The sequence below is a fragment of the Eucyclogobius newberryi genome, unplaced genomic scaffold, assembly GCF_026437365.1.
Source record: "Eucyclogobius newberryi isolate DKJ021-1_F unplaced genomic scaffold, fEucNew1.0.hap1 SCAF_2, whole genome shotgun sequence".
Lineage (NCBI taxonomy): Eukaryota > Metazoa > Chordata > Actinopteri > Gobiiformes > Gobiidae > Eucyclogobius > Eucyclogobius newberryi.
In genome coordinates, this window is record NW_027315834.1 from 45,394,827 (window position 1) to 45,411,165 (window position 16,339).

Sequence of the window (16,339 nt, forward strand, 5' to 3'; positions counted from 1 at the left end):
GACTTCTCCAAACAGTCCCGAGGGTGGATGCTGCTACCGCTGGTGCTACTGCTTCTGCTGCTGGTGGTGCTGCTGCGGTGGAGCTCTCGGATCTGCCATTCATTTCCAGGACTGATCATCTCAAAACTAGCGTCTGGGTTTTTGTGTCTTTGAAGTTTATTGCACACTTTGTCGGAGGGATTTGCTTTCAGTGCAGTAAAACCGACTGCGATCAATACGCTGTTTTTTTGATTGTGGGAAATATTTTGCCCCGTAACTGGACAAAAAGTACCGGAAGCAAACCCTGCGTTTTTAAACCCATGCAGCAGCTGACTGTAGCTTGAAAACAACAGCCGTGCATCATCATGTCTGCTTTCTCTGAGTTCGTGCCGCCTCCCGAGTGTCCCGTGTTCGAGCCCAGTTGGGAGGAATTCTCAGATCCTTTGGGGTTCATCAATAAGATAAGACCCATCGCTGAGAAGACGGGGATCTGTAAAATACGCCCCCCAGAGGTGAGTCGACGGTACAGCCCTTCATCTGTGGACAACCATCATGGATCTATTATACACATTATAGTATGTGTATAACCATCATGGATCTATTATACACATTATAGTATGTGTATAACCATCATGGATCTATTATACACATTATAGTATGTGTATAACCATCATGGATCTATTATCTACCTGCGTTGCACCAATGAAATTTCCCCATGTGGGACAATAAAGGAATATCTTATCTTATCTTATACACATTATAGTATGTGTATAACCATCATGGATCTATTATACACATTATAGTATGTGTACAACCATCATGGATCTATTATACACATTATAGTATGTGTATAACCATCATGGATCTATTATACACATTATAGTATGTGTACAACCATCATCGATCTATTATACACATTATAGTATGTGTATAACCATCATGGATCTATTATACACATTATAGTATGTGTACAACCATCATGGATCTATTATACACATTATAGTATGTGTACAACCATCATGGATCTATTATACACATTATAGTATGTGTACAACCATCATGGATCTATTATACACATTATAGTATGTGTATAACCATCATGGATCTATTATACACATTATAGTATGTGTATAACCATCATGGATCTATTATACACATTATAGTATGTGTATAACCATCATGGATCTATTATACACATTATAGTATGTGTATAACCATCATGGATCTATTATACACATTATAGTATGTGTACAACCATCATGGATCTATTATACACATTATAGTATGTGTACAACCATCATGGATCTATTATACACATTATAGTATGTGTACAACCACCATGGATCTATTATACACATTATAGTATGTGTATAACCATCATGGATCTATTATACACATTATAGTATGTGTACAACCATCATGGATCTATTATACATATTATAGTATGTGTACAACTCATTAGGGCTTTAGCAGTAGTGGAAAGAGAACTGAGACATGTCACTTAAGTAAAAGTGCAAGTAAGTTTTATTCTTCTTTTGTGTTTTATGGCGGTTGGTGTCCAAGTGTTACATCACCGCCACCCACTGTAGTTGTATGTCTTAAACTTTAGACTTTATTCTTTAGATTTCGTTCTTAGACTTTATCTTCTTCTGCATGTTTACCACATATTTACTTCTTCTTCTTCTTTGATCTTTTATGTTTAAACTTTAGACTTCATTCCATTTCTGTCGTAGATGGAGATGTGTCACCCGCTTGTCTCCATGGAATTCTATTGCTTTGCCTGGAACGCAGTATGACTTTATCTCCATGGAGACAAGCAGGTGGTACAATCGGGCTAAGATCTGTGGAGAAGCGGGCCAGTTTACAGTCTCTCTACAGGATTTTTTGAGCAATAAAAACCTGCAATTAAATAAAAGCAAGAAGGACAAGTAGAGTCTCTGAGGCCCGGCCAATCAGAGCAGGCGATGCAGTGATGTCATGTGTGTATAGAGGGATGTTTGTATGTTTGAGAGAGACGCAGATACAGCAGTGGGACAGTCATAGATTAAGAAGAAAGGTCTTGACTTGTACTGTACTCAGTAACTCACATGAGTTTAAATGTAGCTAATTACAATTATATGGCTTGTGTTCTACTCGGTTACAAGTACATGTTCAAGAATCTACAAAAACAGTACAATTACCTCCCAAAAAATCTACAAAAACAGTACAATTACCTCCCAAAATATCTACAAAAACAGTACAATTACCTCCCAAAAAATCTACAAAAACAGTACAATTACCTCCCAAAATATCTACAAAAACAGTACAATTACCTCCCAAAATATCTACAAAAACAGTACAATTACCTCCCAAAAAATCTACAAAAACAGTACAATTACCTCCCAAAAAATCTACAAAAACGGTACAATTACCTCCCAAAAAATCTACGAAAACGGTACAATTACCTCCCAGAAAATCTACGAAAACGGTACAATTACCTCCCAGAAAATCTACGAAAACGGTACAATTACCTCCCAAAAAATCTACGAAAACGGTACAATTACCTCCCAAAAAATCTACAAAAACGGTACAATTACCTCCCAAAAAATCTACAAAAACGGTACAATTACCTCCCAAAAAATCTACAAAAACGGTACAATTACCTCCCAAAAAATCTACAAAAACGGTACAATTACCTCCCAAAAAATCTACAAAAACGGTACAATTACCTCCCAAAAAATCTACAAAAACGGTACAATTACCTCCCAAAAAATCTACAAAAACGGTACAATTACCTCCCAAAAAATCTACAAAAACGGTACAATTACCTCCCAAAAAATCTACAAAAACGGTACAATTACCGCCCCAAAAAATCTACAAAAACGGTACAATTACCGCCCCAAAAATCTACAAAAAAACGGTACAATTACCGCCCCAAAAATCTACAAAAACGGTACAATTACCGCCCCAAAAAATCTACAAAAACGGTACAATTACCTCCCAAAAAATCTACAAAAACGGTACAATTACCTCCCAAAAAATCTACAAAAACGGTACAATTACCGCCCCAAAAATCTACAAAAAAACGGTACAATTACCTCACCAAAAATCTACAAAAAAACGGTACAATTACCTCAAAAAAAAATCTACAAAAACGTACAATTACCTCCCCCCAAAAAAAGTACAATTAATTTAGATACAATAGTAAAAAACCTTTAATTTAACAACCATTCGTCCCACATCATGAATATAAACCGATATACACCTTTTACATAATCTGTCACTGTTGTTTATTATCATTATCATTACATAAGAACACGAACACGTTGATCAAGTATTTAAGGGTGTGTGTGTTCTTTTCGTTTACCAGGACTGGCAACCTCCTTTCGCTTGTGACGTGCGCAACTTTCGATTCACTCCACGAGTTCAGCGGCTCAATGAACTTGAAGTGAGTTGCGTTCATGTTTGTGATGTGCATTTAACCGTGCAAAATGTGTCCGAAAAGGTAGTTCTTGCTTCTGTGTAGACCAAGGGCACCAGACACGGGACCCCCAATATGGAATTAAATTAATACCGGCACTAATTTCAACCTGAAAAACCTGTTGGAGATTATTTTGATAGATTATTGTGCGATTAGAGATAATTACACTGACATATACTGTTTTAAATATGAAAAAAAAAATAGATTAACTACAGTGTAATAGTTTGTAAATTACATTTTTAAATAATATCTCGAACCCCAGACCCCCAGCAGGTCCCGACCCCCACTTTGGGAACCACTTCTAGACCAGCTTCCTACAGAATGATCTATCTATGAAGTTGTTAGTAACTAGAACCGTATGTTATATATTGCATCATAGTTTTTACAGTTGCAAAGAATGTGAAATGCGAGTAGAAAAAGGTGCTTTGGTTGTTTGGTTTCTACGATCGTCATTTTTTAACCCTCACTTTCTTATTCAGGCCCTCACTCGTGTTAAGCTCAACTTTTTGGATCAGATCGCAAAGTTCTGGGAGTTGCAAGGATCCAAACTTCGATTTCCTCACGTGGAAAGAAAAATCCTGGACCTGTATCAACTTAGCAAGGTACGTATAAACGAACCGTCGACGTCAAAAAATGTACGCTCTCTTCACCGCGAGGACGGAAAGCATCACAAAGACATGCATTTGATTGCTTTTTTTTTCCAGATCGTATCTTCTGAAGGTGGCTTCGAGACGGTTTGTAAAGAGAAGCTGTGGTCTAAAGTGGCCAATCGAATGGGGTTTCCACCGGGGAAAGGCGCCGGGACGTTGCTCCGCTCCCATTACGAGAGGATCCTTTATCCTTACGAGCTTTTTGAGTCTGGAGCCACTTTAACGGTGAGAAATGTAACGCCGTGTAACGCACAGAAGCCTCCAGGCGTCTTCTTTTTCTGTGTGCGGAGCTTGTGTCCCGCTGATCGTAATTGTACCGTTTTTGTAGATTTTTTTGGAGGTAATTGTACCGTTTTTGTAGATTTTTTTGGGGAGGTAATTGTACTGTTATAGTAGATTTTTTGGGGAGGTATTTGCACCGTTTTAGTAGATTTTTTCGGAGGTAATTGTACTGTTTTAGTAGATTTTTTTGGGGAGGTAATTGTACCGTTTTTTGTAGATTTTTTTTGGGAGAGGTAATTGTACTGTAACGCTGTGTACGCACAGAAGCCTCCAGGCGTCTTTTGTTTCTGTGTGCGGAGCTTGTGTCCCGCTGATCGTGAATGTAGAGCTGTAACAGAACTCTTCCTGTGTAGCGAGAATTGGCCAAGCAAATCGACGCATATGTGGTAATGAGGTTAAACTGGGAGACACACGAGGAAAAGGTGAGATTCAGGGTGCATCCGGAACCGGCTGAAAACCAGTTCTGCCTCAGGGTCCAGCTCCAAAACCAGTTTCTGCGTCTGTGCACAAAAGCAACAGGGATACTGTCTCTCCGATCAGTATAGAATGAAAAATGACTTTGTGATGGCAGCCAAAAACGTTGTCCAGATGTCCACCTTTTCTACTCTGAGAAGTAAAAGTGATTGTAATTGAGTAACTGAGTGCAGCCCTCTACTGCCAACTCACTCCAGTCTTATTACCACTTCTGCAAATAACACTAATGCGTCTAAATGCGTACTAAATGTTCCTCGTTTTGAACCAGGGCATTCAGCGTTTGTTGGAGGAAGGAGACGAGAGCGAGGATGTGGACGAAGGCGTCGGAGAGGAGACCGTGGAGGAAGAGGAGCTGGAGGAAGACGGTGACCCGGCACAACTCAAAGACAGGTCTTCATCCGAGAGACGCTCCAGGCGCCTGAAGTCTGAGGTAAAAGTAGTTCACCTTTTTAGATGCAAAAAATATATATATGGGTCAATATTACGTAATTAACTATTTAGCAACCACTTTGACGAGATGAAAACAAACTGAATAAAACACGACACATTAAAATCTTAAATGTATGAAATCAAACTTACAAAATTGGAAATAATGTCAACATGCTTCAAGTGTCAACAAGTGCTTTTTACGAAATTTTTACGAGTTATTATTTCAGTGGCATAAAGCTTTAATGTTTTTTTTTTAATCCTTCTCAAATAAAACAATGCACTTACCGTATTTTCCGGACTATAAGTCGCACCAGCCAAAAAATGCATAATAGGGAAGATAAAAACATATATAAGTCGCACTGGAGTATAAGTCGCATTTTTTGGGGACATTTATTTGATAGGTGTACGTATGCTAACGCTAACACCTTCAGCTACATGCGGCACAGACAGAACTGTGGTAAGTGTCTGGTATGTTAACGTAACATATGAACAGTTATTCAGATAACTATAGCATAAAGAACATGCTAACAAGTTTACCAAAGCATCAGTTTTACCCCAAATCACTAAACCCATTGACTTCTTCTTCCTCTGTGTCAGAGGATGTTTGCTGTTAAAGTGGCTCCACCTGTTACTACCTACTAATAGTGCTTTAGCTGGACACATGCATGTCCATAATTCAATCCCTTATTCTGTATATTTCATTGCAAATTGTCCCTTATGTATATTTTGTGCAGTTTACTTTGTATATTTATGACACATTTCTTGAGAGTTAAAGGTTGAATGGATGATTTTTTTAACCAAAATCTGAGTCTTATTTCCTCGTGGCGTGGACTGCCGATTAGTCCTGCCACGTATCAATCATAAAAACGCACCTATCGCTCACCTGCAGCCTCGTGCGGGCTCGTCCCCACGAGCAGCACATTTCCCTGTGTCTAAGCGGATGGATCTATCATAATATAGTTTCCTCAGTGTACGGGACAAAATGAAGCTGGAGAAAGACTGTTCGAGCTGGCTCAGAAGTAGACTGAAATCTAAGGGAGACAAGCGATGTGAAACGATCCGTCGCACTAGTAAACAAACGCATGTGTGTGTTGTATCAGTCCACACGGGGGAGTGGCATGCGCACTTCCGCCTGAGTTCTCAAATCACCGAAAAATCGTCCATTGCGCCTTTAAGCTTTACATGCAACTGTACTTGTAAGCTTAGGGCTCTCTCTTGTGGTCATTTAATGTAACTACACTAGGGCTCCCTCTGGTGGTCGCTGAATGCAACTATGTTATAGCTCGCTCTGGTGGTCGTTCAGTGTAACTACATGCCTTTATACATTTTCCCTGCAACCTGGTTGTGACTATTTCCTGACATAGTTTTTATTGTCTTTCTTTTCAGACAGACACACACACGCACACACACACACAGACATCCATCTGTAAATAGACCTTCTGCTCCCAATGTTTGCTCCCTTCAATAAATGTTCAAAGTGTGAACTGGAGTTGTCTGTTCCTTCTGACCGAGGAAGACTCAAGTTGAAGTTTGATCAGTAATCAGTGCATACCGGACGCACATAGTATCGCACAACGGGTATTTAGCATTCTCTTAAGTATGACTACCAGAGATTTAGAGTTCTCAAATTACGTTTTTTTTTTTTTTTAAGAGTAACCCAGTACTTGTAATCAGTAACGCGTTAGTGTTGGTTCATCTCTTCGCTGGAATCCCAGAGCCAGGTTTGTTGCCGAGCTGCAGTAGAGCGAGAGCCTTAGCACCAAACACACGGCGTGTTTTGAGCATGTGTCTGCTGACTCTCAGAAGCACGTTTAGAAAAGCTCCTTCTCCATCGTTATAAGCGCTATGTTGTACCCGAGGAGTAAATGTAGGTACCAGCGATGTGGTGAGTTTGATTTGAATAAACAACAAGCGCGTTCTGTTGTTGTTGTGAGTCGGTGCTCTTGCTAATCTACTAATGTTGTTTTAGCTTTTGTCTCATTGCTCGAGGACGACGCGTGCTTATTGTATGGCTTTGTACTGTGATAATCCGTCAACATAAAAGATAAATAAAGCTCAGTCGAACGCCTTTACTTTGCTTGATTATTTGATATTTTGATTATAATGATATAGGTCATGCAATAATATTATTCATTGGTAACGCAAGAGTACTCCAATGCGTTACTTTTATAATATAGTTAGTTTTCCAGGGTAGTAACGAGGTAACTTAACAAGTCACACAGTAACGCTACCTAACTACTACATGATTAAACTAATGCATGGAGGCTTCTGGAAGAGTTTCATTCTGATTTTCAATACTTTTATGTATTATTATCTTATGGAACTCTTCTGGGCGATGAATGGTGATCGAAGATGAACCATGACCTCATACCTGTGACGATCTGCCATTTTGGTGATGTCGTTCATCATAATGCGATTCACAATGTCTCTAATTAATGCAGCCGTCTGATCAAACTGACACCCACGCCTCCTATTGGTCAGCTGAGTGAGTGGCAGGTGGACTCAACCAATCACAGTGAAGTATGAGCACTCAGAAGGAGAAGTAGCTACTTCACAATAAAAATGCATGAATTGTGTTCAAATGAATAGATCTAAGCTCCAGAAAACACTGATATGATTTTTTTGGGCACTATATCCCCTTGTAGATTACACTCCGCGTCACTAGCATCATTCTTACTTCATCCCAGTCACTTCTCCTGGGCCTTTACACATGTGTACGATCAGAACAAGTACTATTATACACCAGTCACATATAATACACAGTGACAGATATCTTTGTGGAGGTCACGGACTGGAAACGGGTCTTTAAACGTGTAGCATGAACGACTCCTCACGTGGTTTGGTGTCCGGGTGAGTCTGCATGTCCCTCCGCGGCTCGGCGCTCCGGTACGGCGCCGGGAGACATCGCTTGCAGAAGGAATGGAGACACGGGAGGAGTTTGGGCTCCCTGCTGTGGAAGCTCAGTTTGCAGATGGGACAGGTGTCCATCAGGGCGAAGATCCCCTGCTGCTTGAGCCTCTCCTCCTCCGCGGGCAAGCTCTCCGCCTCGTTCTCCACAATGATGACAATGTCGTCGTTGTCAACATGCTCGGTCTTTGCTTCCATGTTTGACAAAAGTCCCGGGGGTCCTTCACGCGTCTAGAACAATGAACCCGAGTCCCGAGGCGAACGCGTCAGGCTGCGGCGGTTCCGTGCACCATTATAGAGCGACTTACACGAGTTTTAATCACTTACACGAGGCGCGCGGCTGGAAAAGTCACAGCTGGATGTTTCCCTCATGAAGCTAATTTAGCCGCTAAGCTAACTCTGTGCCGATTTACAAAGATCCTACGTGAGAAAAAAACATCGTTATCCTTCCGGGATTCGTCGCCAATACATGCTTACAATAAATTAACCTTTACTTTTGGAACTAAAATCAAAATCCAGACTCGTAATACGAATTGTATACCGTGGTTATTAGCTGAAAACCTAAACAGCTAATGCTAAGAGGCTGTTACCCAAACGACACCGCGACAATAAAGCTACGGAGTCCCGGAAAGGACAAAGACCGAGCAACTGGTTGTAAAAAAAAAAAAAAAAAAAGCGAAAAAGAAAAACGCGAATGGGAAAGTGGAAAAGTGTTTTACTAATTACACGTGAAGCACATGTTTTATATTAGACCATTATGTTGTAACATGGTGATTGCGTTAATAGGGTATATAAAAGTCCTCAGCCATCACTAAAATAAAAAAGTGTTAAAAAGGCACGTCAAATGATTTAAGCTGTATTATTATCGTCATTATTTGATTATCATTGTCATTATATTTGTATTATTATTTTCCTTTTGTGTGTGTGTTTGTCTGCGTGTGGTGTTTGTGTGTGTGCGGTGTTTGTTTGTGTGCGTGTGTGTGCGTGTGTGTGCGTGCGTGTGGTGTTTGTGTGTCTGTGTGTGGTGTTTGTGTGTGTGCATGTGGTGTTTCTGTGTGTGTGTGCGTGTTTGTTTGTTTGTTTGTGTGTGTGTTTGCGTTTCAAACTGTTTTTTCAGTATCCAGTAAATGATCAACCAGACCTTCCAGTATTTCCTTAACTCAGTCCAGATGATAGGAGGAGTCTCTCCCTTTTGTCCTGTTCCTCTCAGAGCCTGGTCTTCAAACGGACGTGTCCAATGGAGCTCACAGCTGAGAGTCACTCTATCCCTCTAAGTGATGGAAATAAAATGCCACTGATCGGACTTGGGACTTACGCAGATCCCCGCCAGGTATGTAAACATAGTGAATGTGCTACGTTTTTGGCATTTACTCTTGTTTTGTTCCTTTCAGACTCCTAAGAGGACTTCTTACGCCGCTGTGAGAGTTGCCATTGAAACAGGTTACAGACACATTGACGGGGCTTTGGTTTATTTTAACGAGGATGAAGTGGGACAAGCCATAAGAGACAAGATTTCCGACGGGACAGTGAAGCGAGAGGACATCTTCTACTGTGGAAAGGTGAGTTTGAACTTTCACAAGGTTACAGAGGGCATCCAGCGTGGGTCTTACATAATAACTGTGTATCTTTATTGTAGCTGTGGAATACATTTCATCCTCCACAACTTGTTAGGCCAAATCTGGAGAAAACGTTGCAATTACTGCAGTTGGACTACGTTGATCTTTATATTGTGGAGATGCCCACTGCTTTTAAGGTTTACTAACGTGTAATAAGCACTTCTTGCTCAATTGTCAAGGTTTAATAGCTTACAGTTTGTGTTGTAGCCTGGAGATATATACTACCCCAAAGATGACAATGGGAAGTATATTTACCATGAGACAGACCTGCGAGCTACATGGGAGGTGAGTAAACAGCTCATGTCAGGAAATACTGGCTTCTAGATCCTAGGAAAGGATTGGGTTTATTTACACACTCAAAATACGGAAAAAAAAGTATATTTTGTCATAAAGAGCCCTTACATAACATTAAAAATGCTATACATTATGTAAAACCAAATACACATTGTGTATGTGTATTTTTGGAGGATTAGTAATTAATAGTTAAACTACTTTACTGTCATCAAATACAAACGCAGTTATTGACGCAATCATTTTTGGGAAGACATATGTAACGAAAGGAAGGGGGGGTATGTTCATCACGTTGCGACACACACAAAAACACGCCCAGAGAAATACTATACCCTTTATTTGGTTTATAAGGGTCTAAATTGTGCTTTATACATTGTTTTTTGGCACTTCTGACAGCCTTATGCTCACTTATTGTGTGACCCAAATTCACTTTTTGTTCCATTTGAGTTCCAAATCAAGCACAATGTTGCACCCCATTCTGTCACATCTTAACAAGTTACTGGCTCTGGCCCCATATTTGTACTTGTAAAACGTCGTCCGAAGTCGTCTGGTCTAGTGTGTGCTGTTTATAATCAGTTCCTTTTGAATTTACAGGCTCTTGAGGCATGCAAAGATGCTGGACTGGTCAAATCTCTTGGAGTGTCCAACTTCAACAAGCGACAACTGGAGTTAATCCTTACCAAGCCTGGTCTTAAGTATAAGCCAGTGTCCAATCAGGTAAGCACTTGTTCCATGAACTATAAACAGTTAATATATTAAATATATGTTTAAAAAATGGAGCTGTTAAATGTTAAAGCTCAGGGGAGCAGGCCTGTTTGTTTATCTCTGTTGAATCACCTGATAATGTTGATGTCTCTCCTCCTGATGAATTTATCTGGCCTGACTCAACAGAATGCCACAACACGAACAAAAGGGAGGGGAAAATGGCTACAAACGCTCGGGCCGTTTAAGATGATTTATTTTAACAAATTAACATAATAAAGAATGCCATAACAAACAGAAGTACAAAGTGTAATGTAACTGGAACCAAAGTTGAAGACAGAAACCAAACGGGATTACCTGGGGAAGAGAGCGGAGTGAAGTGAAACTAAGCACAAACAATTTATCCGACTCAGGTGCCCTGCCTGCCATGGCAGGGCACCTGCCTCCCACAACAGGCAGGGGAGGGCCGTGACATCTGGTCTTAGTGAATAATGACAGAAATATTCTCACAAAGTGACAGCGCTAACAAACTGAATACGCAGAGATTGAGACAGTTCCAGCACATTTTGGAGTGTTTCCTACTTAATGTTTCCATCCATCCTCCTACGCTTAACTGGGGCCAGGTCGCAAGGGCAGCAGTCTAAGCAGGAACTCCCAGACCTCCGTCACACCAGACACTTCCTCCAACTCCTCTGGGGGGGATCCCGAGGCGTTCCCAGGCCAGGCAAGTGACATAGTTCCTCCAGCTTGTCCTGGGTCTTCCCCGAGGCCTCTTCCCGGTGGGACATGCCCGAAACACATCCCCAGGGAGGTGCTCAGCAGGCATCCGGAACAGATGCCCAAGCTACCTCAGCTGGAGGAGCAGCGGCTCTACTCCAAGCTCCTGTCGTGTGACTGAGCTCCTCCTCCTATCTCTAAGGGAGCGGCCAGCCACCCGGCGGAGGAAACTCATTTCGATCGCTTGTATCTGCGATCTTGTCCTTTCGGTCACTACCCAAAGCTCATGACCATAGGTGAGGGTAAGAAAGTATTGACCGGTAAATTGAGAGCTTTGTCTTTCGACTCCTTCTTCACCTCAACACTCGGATACAGCGAGCGGCAATGCCTGAGAAGATGGGTTTCCCATGTCTCTAGAGCCAGTCTCTGTGTCTGGAGATCCAGACGCCAAGGACCCCACCGTCAACTGCCACCCAGATCTCTCTGAACTTTAAGGATTCATAGATAATAATCAGGACAACGAGAATAAAGTAATTCATGCCAAAAATATTACAGGATGTAAATAAGTTTTAATATTGTACATTTCATTTTGGAAATAGGTTGAATGCCATCCCTACTTTACTCAGCCAAAGTTACTCGAGTACTGTTGTCAGAACGATATTGTGATCGTGGGATACAGCCCGCTGGGTACAAGCAGAGACCCTTCATGGTAAGTCTATAGGAGTTTTTGTTTATATGAGATCTTCTATTGAGTGTTTTTCAAACTTCCTATAAGTTATCTGTTCTTTTCCTCTGTATCTACCTGCATTGCAACAATGAAATTTCCCCATGTGTGGACAATAAAAGGAATATCTTATCCTACTTTGTCAACATTTTAAAGTTAAGTTAGTAGTTTGAGCATCTACAATTGGCTTAGAACAAAAATGTACAAAGAATAGTGGAGAAGTTAGTTGTGTAGAGTTTGCAACATAACATTGTTGGCAGCATGGTGGCTTGAACAGAAATACAGTTCTAGGTCCACCCAGGCCTATATGAACATGATCATTTGAACCCAGTTTGACATTACAACTAAGAAAGTATTTTCCAGAAAAAAATAAATGGAAAGAAATGACTGTCAAGTTTATATGGGTTTTATTGACAGTCCAGTTCATGTGGTTTTTGACTGTCAAGTTTATACTGCATGAATGCTGGTCCAACTTGAAAGACCCAGGAAAGAGACGCAAGTCTTAACTTGGCTTCAAACTTTTATTCGTTACAGCAGAAGCGGAAGCAGAAGCAGGTCAAAAACCTTAAACAAAAGCAAAAATAATGCACTTAATTCCTGTTATCTTTTAAACATTTTACAGAAATATAGTATTAATACTTTTTAAATCATTCCATACAGAAATAATAGTCTTTTAATTTAAACAATTAACTAATTCAGTTTTTAATAAATAAATTGTTTTAAGTAGCTTTATAATTTGGCCTAAATTATCTAAATTGCTTCAAGGTTAACAATTATTTCCCAACATTAACCATTAAATAAAATATTCCATTACATAAAACTTAAAATATAAATGAACATGTTCAATGCAAACAATTATTCAGTTTAAAAGCTGCTAAACCTAAGATGAGGCCAAAATTATCTCTACTTTACTCTAATGATTTAGCTTCTACAGTTAGAAAATATAACATGTAACTGCTCCAACCAAATTAAATACCTTTTGAGCAGGTTTAAGTTTAAATAAATCTATTTTTCCCAAGCAAATCAACTCACCAGTGAATCTTTGTTCTCTCCTGTTCACTCATGTGTTTGGTCTGTGCCCTGCACACCTGTACCTGCCCAATTAGTCCTGCAGCTTAACCTGCCTAGAGCCCCATCTGCTGGCTAGATTGGAGATAGCCTTCTTGGACCAGAAATTAACTAAAGATAATAACAGAGTGGGAAAGAATAGTGAAAGGAGAGACATTAGAAGTAGGGCTGGGCGATTTGACTTGACAATGACTATAATAACATTGTGTTTACTCACAGGGTGAATCTCAAATCTCCTCCGATGTTGGAGGATGAAGTACTTGTATCAATTGCTAAAAAGCACAATAAGACCACAGCTCAGGTGGCCCTACGGTTCAATGTCCAAAGAGGAGTAGTGGTCATCCCCAAAAGTTTCAACGCTGCTCGAATAAAAGAAAATTTTGAGGTTGGTCTATCACATTTTACCTCATTTAAATCAGGGGTGTTCTGTGAGCTCTGTCTGTGTCCACACTAATGTGACTGTACACAATGCACTCATTTGAGTCACTACATGAATCATTTGTCACTAAGATAAGCTTAAACTATAAAAATAGTGAGCTCACATTGAGTTTGTACAGCAACAATTATATCAGAATTATATCACAAGTCCATATTCCTGTTCCTACTGCTGATGCATTATGCATTATGCATTATGCATTATGCATCGCGGCCCAAAATGAGTTTGACACCCCCGAGTTAGATCATGGTTACAATCTGGCATGTTCACAGCATGTTCATTTACAATAAACAAATGATAACAAAACATTTCCTGCATATTGAATGAAAGAATTTAACATTCTGTCATTACATTGACAGATATTTGATTTCTGTCTTTCTGAGGCTGAGATGAAGATGATAGAGGGCCTAAACAAGGACATACGTTTTGTTGAGCTGCTCATGTAAGTACAAACCTTTTGTTTTTCATGATCTCAGTTTTAGTCACAATTTTGACATGAAATTGATCAACACAGGTGGGCCGACCATCCAGAATATCCATTTCATGATGACTACTAGTCTCCAGTGCATATGTCCACGATGCTGTCATCTTTGCGTCATTTTGTTTCTTGTCTGAAATCAAATGTAAATACACTGCTTGTCCAAAAAATAAGTCGCCACTTAGATTTAGCTCAGCAAATACAGCAGGTTGTCTCCTCCTGCTGGAGAACTGCAGCAGGTGATGATCTTTCAGCTGCAACACGGTATTTTTTAACCCAACTGATGCAGTGAGCGGTCATGTGGAAAGACGAATCCCGTGGTCATGGATGAGATGTCAGTGTGTTTGAGAAGGGTCAGATCATTGGCATCGAGCAGAGGAAACATCTAAGAAGCAGAAACTAATGTACTACAGATCTGAACCCCATTGAGAGTGTTTTGGACGAGCTGGGGAAGCACCTATGTGCGGCGGTCGCTCTCAGTGCAGCGGTCGCTCTCTCTGTGCAGCGGTCGCTCTCTCTGTGCAGCGGTCGCTCTCTGTGCAGCGGTCAGTCTTTGTGCAGCGGTCAGTCTTTGTGCAGCGGTCGCTCTCAGTGCAGCGGTCACTCTTTGTGCAGCGGTCGCTCTCTCTGTGCAGCGGTCGCTCTCTCTGTGCAGCGGTCGCTCTCTGTGCAGCGGTCAGTCTTTGTGCAGCGGTCAGTCTTTGTGCAGCGGTCAGTCTTTGTGCAGCGGTCGCTCTCAGTGCAGCGGTCACTCTTTGTGCAGCGGTCGCTCTCTCTGTGCAGCGGTCACTCTTTGTGCAGCGGTCGCTCTCTCTGTGCAGCGGTCACTCTTTGTGCAGCGGTCGCTCTCTCTGTGCAGCGGTCACTCTCTCACATCATCAATAGTGAAAGATCACTGGCTGGAAATAAATCAATGTCACAGCAAATGTGTGCTGTAATCAAAGCTTAAGGCCGTCCTACAAAATATTAGAGCATGTGTCCCTTTCTTTCTGTGGCGACTTTTTTGGACAGGTTTAGTAGTATCTTTAGAAACATTTCATTGTCACGATTATTGTGAGAAGAAATAACACAGTTTTAAGATTACTCAAGATCATTGAAACCTTGAACAACTCATAGCAAAATTGTTTGTACTTTAATTTGCATTGTTTGATCAACTTCTGGTTCCTTGGTTTTTTATATCGATTTCAATAGCAAAAACAACACACACACAAAACAGGGCAGAAACAGGGACATCTTGACCTGTTTTAAGCTCAAATATGTCATTAAATGTATGGACATAACAATGGGACGTACTGTGATAAAATAAAGACACCATAAATTCAATGTTAAATAATTGTTGAGAAATGAGGGGTGGCCTGGGGAGAAACAAAATACTCAGGGTCTCTCTTATTCATCATCATTTACATGTTGTTTATTTGAAATGAGACGGTTATAGCCTGTGTAAATGAGATTATGAGGGTTCTCTACGAAAATATGAACAAATCACAAGTCATTCCCCGTATTCTGATGCACTTTGGATGTAATATTATAACTCATACCCATTTGAATAGACAAAACATTATAATGATTATATATTGCAAGGCCCTAAAATCATGGTAATATATTTATGCACGTATGCCAGCAGCGGACATGTCACGTGTTTATTAAAAAAAAAAAAAAAAAGTGAAACCAAACATAAACAAAAACCCTGTGTTTAAAAAATATTATAATTATTTAGATGAAGCGTTGAAATAAATATGACGGAGGATAACTTAGGGAGGCCGGGTTAGGTAATTTGGGGTCTGATTATATTTAATTATTTTTATACAATTCATGATATTATACGCATCTTACTGTACACAACTGTATTTGCATGAATTACCGGAGGTTCCATGAAGGCGTCACGAGCAGCTCTCCACTCCCATTGGCCACCTTCGGCTAACGCTGGAGCTAACGCAGTAAAATGTACTTGCGACGACCGAATACCCGCGTCTGCCTCGGCCAAACCAAACCAAGAATAATCGTAGCTTTTCGATTGCCTCGGTAAAATATGCGAAGTCGCCAATGACCCAATGACGCCGCCCGCTCACGGCAAATCCGGCTCCGAAAAGGGAGAAGAAGCTAAGCTAACCGTAGCCTTAGCTAAC

The 16,339-nt window shown here is 40.6% G+C and overlaps 2 protein-coding genes across 2 annotated transcripts; both read left to right on the forward strand.

Annotated features, from left to right (window-relative positions):
- Nucleotides 1-299: 299 nt before the first annotated feature.
- Nucleotides 300-7,800, forward strand: LOC140367177 (lysine-specific demethylase 5B-B-like). Its single transcript, XM_072453531.1, has 6 exons — nucleotides 300-491; nucleotides 3,329-3,406; nucleotides 3,919-4,041; nucleotides 4,144-4,314; nucleotides 5,114-5,275; nucleotides 7,756-7,800. The coding sequence occupies exons 1-6, from the start codon at nucleotides 345-347 to the stop codon at nucleotides 7,798-7,800; spliced, it is 726 nt and encodes a 241-aa protein (XP_072309632.1). The 5' UTR covers nucleotides 300-344.
- A 1,573-nt stretch (nucleotides 7,801-9,373) lies between these two features.
- Nucleotides 9,374-14,377, forward strand: LOC140366975 (aldo-keto reductase family 1 member D1-like). Its single transcript, XM_072453241.1, has 9 exons — nucleotides 9,374-9,511; nucleotides 9,573-9,740; nucleotides 9,818-9,934; nucleotides 10,005-10,082; nucleotides 10,683-10,805; nucleotides 12,107-12,216; nucleotides 13,519-13,684; nucleotides 14,095-14,177; nucleotides 14,250-14,377. The coding sequence occupies exons 1-9, from the start codon at nucleotides 9,419-9,421 to the stop codon at nucleotides 14,290-14,292; spliced, it is 981 nt and encodes a 326-aa protein (XP_072309342.1). The 5' UTR covers nucleotides 9,374-9,418; the 3' UTR covers nucleotides 14,293-14,377.
- The last annotated feature ends 1,962 nt before the right edge of the window (nucleotides 14,378-16,339 follow it).

Excerpts from the sequence above, each read along its gene's own strand:
- LOC140367177 (XM_072453531.1), top strand. The coding sequence starts at position 345 with ATGTCTGCTTTCTCTGAGTTCGTGCCGCCTCCCGAGTGTCCCGTGTTC. Across the intron at positions 4,315-5,113 it reads AGTCTGGAGCCACTTTAACG|GGCATTCAGCGTTTGTTGGA; the intron begins GTGAGAAATGTA and ends GTTTTGAACCAG. Across the intron at positions 5,276-7,755 it reads CCAGGCGCCTGAAGTCTGAG|CTGAGTGAGTGGCAGGTGGA; the intron begins GTAAAAGTAGTT and ends CCTATTGGTCAG.
- LOC140366975 (XM_072453241.1), top strand. The coding sequence starts at position 9,419 with ATGGAGCTCACAGCTGAGAGTCACTCTATCCCTCTAAGTGATGGAAAT. Across the intron at positions 9,512-9,572 it reads CTTACGCAGATCCCCGCCAG|ACTCCTAAGAGGACTTCTTA; the intron begins GTATGTAAACAT and ends TGTTCCTTTCAG. Across the intron at positions 9,741-9,817 it reads ACATCTTCTACTGTGGAAAG|CTGTGGAATACATTTCATCC; the intron begins GTGAGTTTGAAC and ends TCTTTATTGTAG.